This window comes from Cucurbita moschata, unplaced genomic scaffold (genome assembly GCF_002738365.1).
Source record: "Cucurbita moschata cultivar Rifu unplaced genomic scaffold, Cmos_1.0 Cmo_Scf00001, whole genome shotgun sequence".
In the NCBI taxonomy this organism is placed as follows: Eukaryota; Viridiplantae; Streptophyta; class Magnoliopsida; order Cucurbitales; family Cucurbitaceae; genus Cucurbita; species Cucurbita moschata.
In genome coordinates this window covers 5,221,088-5,223,687 of record NW_019268517.1, presented here as the reverse complement: position 1 = coordinate 5,223,687, position 2,600 = coordinate 5,221,088, and the positions used below count along the sequence as shown (strand labels likewise).

The window sequence follows — 2,600 nt, the reverse complement described above, 5'->3', positions numbered from 1 at the left end:
ATAATATCTACTAGCCGCGTACTTGGGCTGTTACACTGACATCCATATTTTCTTTAAATTGAGGTCTCTATATTTTTCGTCAACATTGTCATTTAAAACTTGAGTGTTAATATTACTCTCTTTAATATTTCGTCATGAAAAATTTGAAGTTAAAGGTTTTTTATGATTTCATACAAGTAACACAGGTGAAACAACATTTGAGGTTTCAAACATATGCATCGTCAAATTTGTAATAAGACACAAGAGAACAGACAAACATATACATCGTCATTGCTGTAATGAAACTATAAAAAGATGGTGGAATTCTGAGAAGATTTCCAAACCCATCATAACACGACGTACGACCAAACTGATTATTTAAACACGATATTGAAATTGAAAATTGAAGAAGAAACCAGAAAAGGAAATGAAAGGATTTGGTTTCAAGTAGGGCATTGGAAGCCAGACGGAACCTTCTTTCCACAGTAGTTCAAAAGCAAGCTGAGGGAAACTGAGAGGTCAATCTGGAGACCCAAGGCTCTGGCCTTCACCGCAGTGCAAAGGCACACAGAAGCTTCCAGGTCAACAAGGCCTTGGATTAGGGTGCAGCATGGGGATTTTGGTGGTGAGCCGATCACTATGTGCACTAGACCGTCCAGCAAGTCGGCACAGACACCGAGCATGAGGGTGTCCTTGGGGCACTTGAGGAGTGATGGTGGCTGCCTTGAAGGGGTGGGCTTGTGGGGCTTGGGTGGCGGCGGTGGGCAAGGGACATAGGTGGAGCTGACCATAGTGAAGAAGAGGAGGTTGACGAGGAGGAGGGCAATAGGTGAAGAGAGCTTGGAAGCCATTGGTGGAGAGATATTGAAGGGTTTGTAGGTTTGTGCGATGGCTTGTGAAGAATTATGAAAAGGGTTAGGGTTTTTATAGATGAGGTTTGGGAATTTGTTGTATTTTAACACAAAAATTCCTTATAAATTGCTCCATACAAAACATCCAACTTTTTCATTTACTTTATTAAGTTTTAAGGAATTGATTTGAGAGAGATTGGTTTTCAATTAGTTTGTCTGTTTCTAAAATATTATAAAAATGTCAAATGGCCTCAAAAATAGACCAAGTGATGTTTGATAATAAGATATCAAATATTTTTAAAAGAAATTACTGTGGTATGTATGGTTGGAAAATAATATTTGATAGAAGCCCTTCAAGACAAGTAGGTAATAGATGATAATCTAGAAATTATTTTTAGCACAATAATGGGCAACAAATTATTTTTAGACAAGTGGGAAAATAATTATTTTACTGTGGTTGCCATGGCTTTCTAACCGTGCATGGGTAAAAAATTTTGATTTGTTAACTGATTTGATTCGGTTGTGTGTTTCTCGTATTTTATTTTTTATTCACTCATTCCCATTAAGGTTTAGCTTCTCCTTTAGTCTCAAGTTAATGTTTTATGTAACGATCCTAAATTTCTACATACTCAGAGTCGCTACTAAGTCTCATTCTTGTCTCTTAAATGCAGAATATAGCTCTTAGATACTCATCATAAATAACGAAAAATTTAACACACATTCAGAACAATATTGTTTTTAATGAATTTATTATGAACGTTTAAGTCCACGACATCGTTTATGAAATATTTTCATAGACTTTTTCACACTTATTAGTCATGTCATGCATGCAGTGGTATCTATATTTGATTAGGAAAATTAGGGTCGCTATGGATATTATGTATCACCGAAGATTTAATGTTAAGAATCATAGATTTACCTACTTATATATTAGATAACATATTGTGCCACCAAAAAAATGTGGAAAAGAATGTTCACCTGCCAGAGGATGAGGTAGGGATCCGAGTCTGACTCGTGAAGCTTCGATAAGTCATATAGGCCTAGCCTTGTCACTACCTAGAGTACCACAAGTGGCACCATCGGTGCCTCTAGTAGTGTCGGTCCCCACTACGACTACCCTAATATAGGAGACCTTTTGTGAAATAATAGAGACTATGATAACCAGATAACGAGCGTAGACAACCAACAACTCTAAGATGATACAAGAGGTGAAATAATTATGAAATTGTAAGACAAACAAGCTTTGTATCATCAATAGGACCTCTAAGGGCCTAACCATGGTAGAGTTATGGCTATCATTGATGATGATATTTCATCTACTGAAGAGTTTAGATTACCATAAGGTATCTTTTGCATCGTTCATGTTTTAGGATGATGCACAAATATGGTGGCAACAAACGTAGATGTTTCTCAGTCCTAATGGTCTGTATTAAAACAAAGAAGGCAGAGAGATTCATCATATACTTGGATGAAGGTGTTTGACTCGACCTAAGCTTACTCGGTAAAGCTATTCATTAAGATTTTCTCAACTCGACCAAGGTGGCCTCAACCTAAGTGACTTATTTCTAGCCTCGACCTTGACTCTAATATCATCCCTTTGTCATGGCTTTCTAACACTGCATGGGTAACAAATTTTGATTTGTTAACTTATTTGATTCGGTTCGGTGTTTCTATTATTTTATTTCTTATTCACTCATTCCCATTAAGGTCTAGCTTCTCCTTTAGTCTCAAGTTAATGTTTTATGTAACGATCCTAAATTTCTACATACT

General features: G+C 36.7%; 1 protein-coding gene across 1 annotated transcript; it reads right to left on the bottom strand.

Moving 5' to 3' along the window:
- Positions 1 to 422: 422 nt before the first annotated feature.
- LOC111442836 (14 kDa proline-rich protein DC2.15-like) lies at positions 423 to 840 on the bottom strand. The gene has a single exon (XM_023080419.1). The coding sequence runs from the start codon at positions 828 to 830 to the stop codon at positions 423 to 425; it is 408 nt and encodes a 135-aa protein (XP_022936187.1). The 5' UTR covers positions 831 to 840.
- Between the last annotated feature and the right edge of the window lie 1,760 nt (positions 841 to 2,600).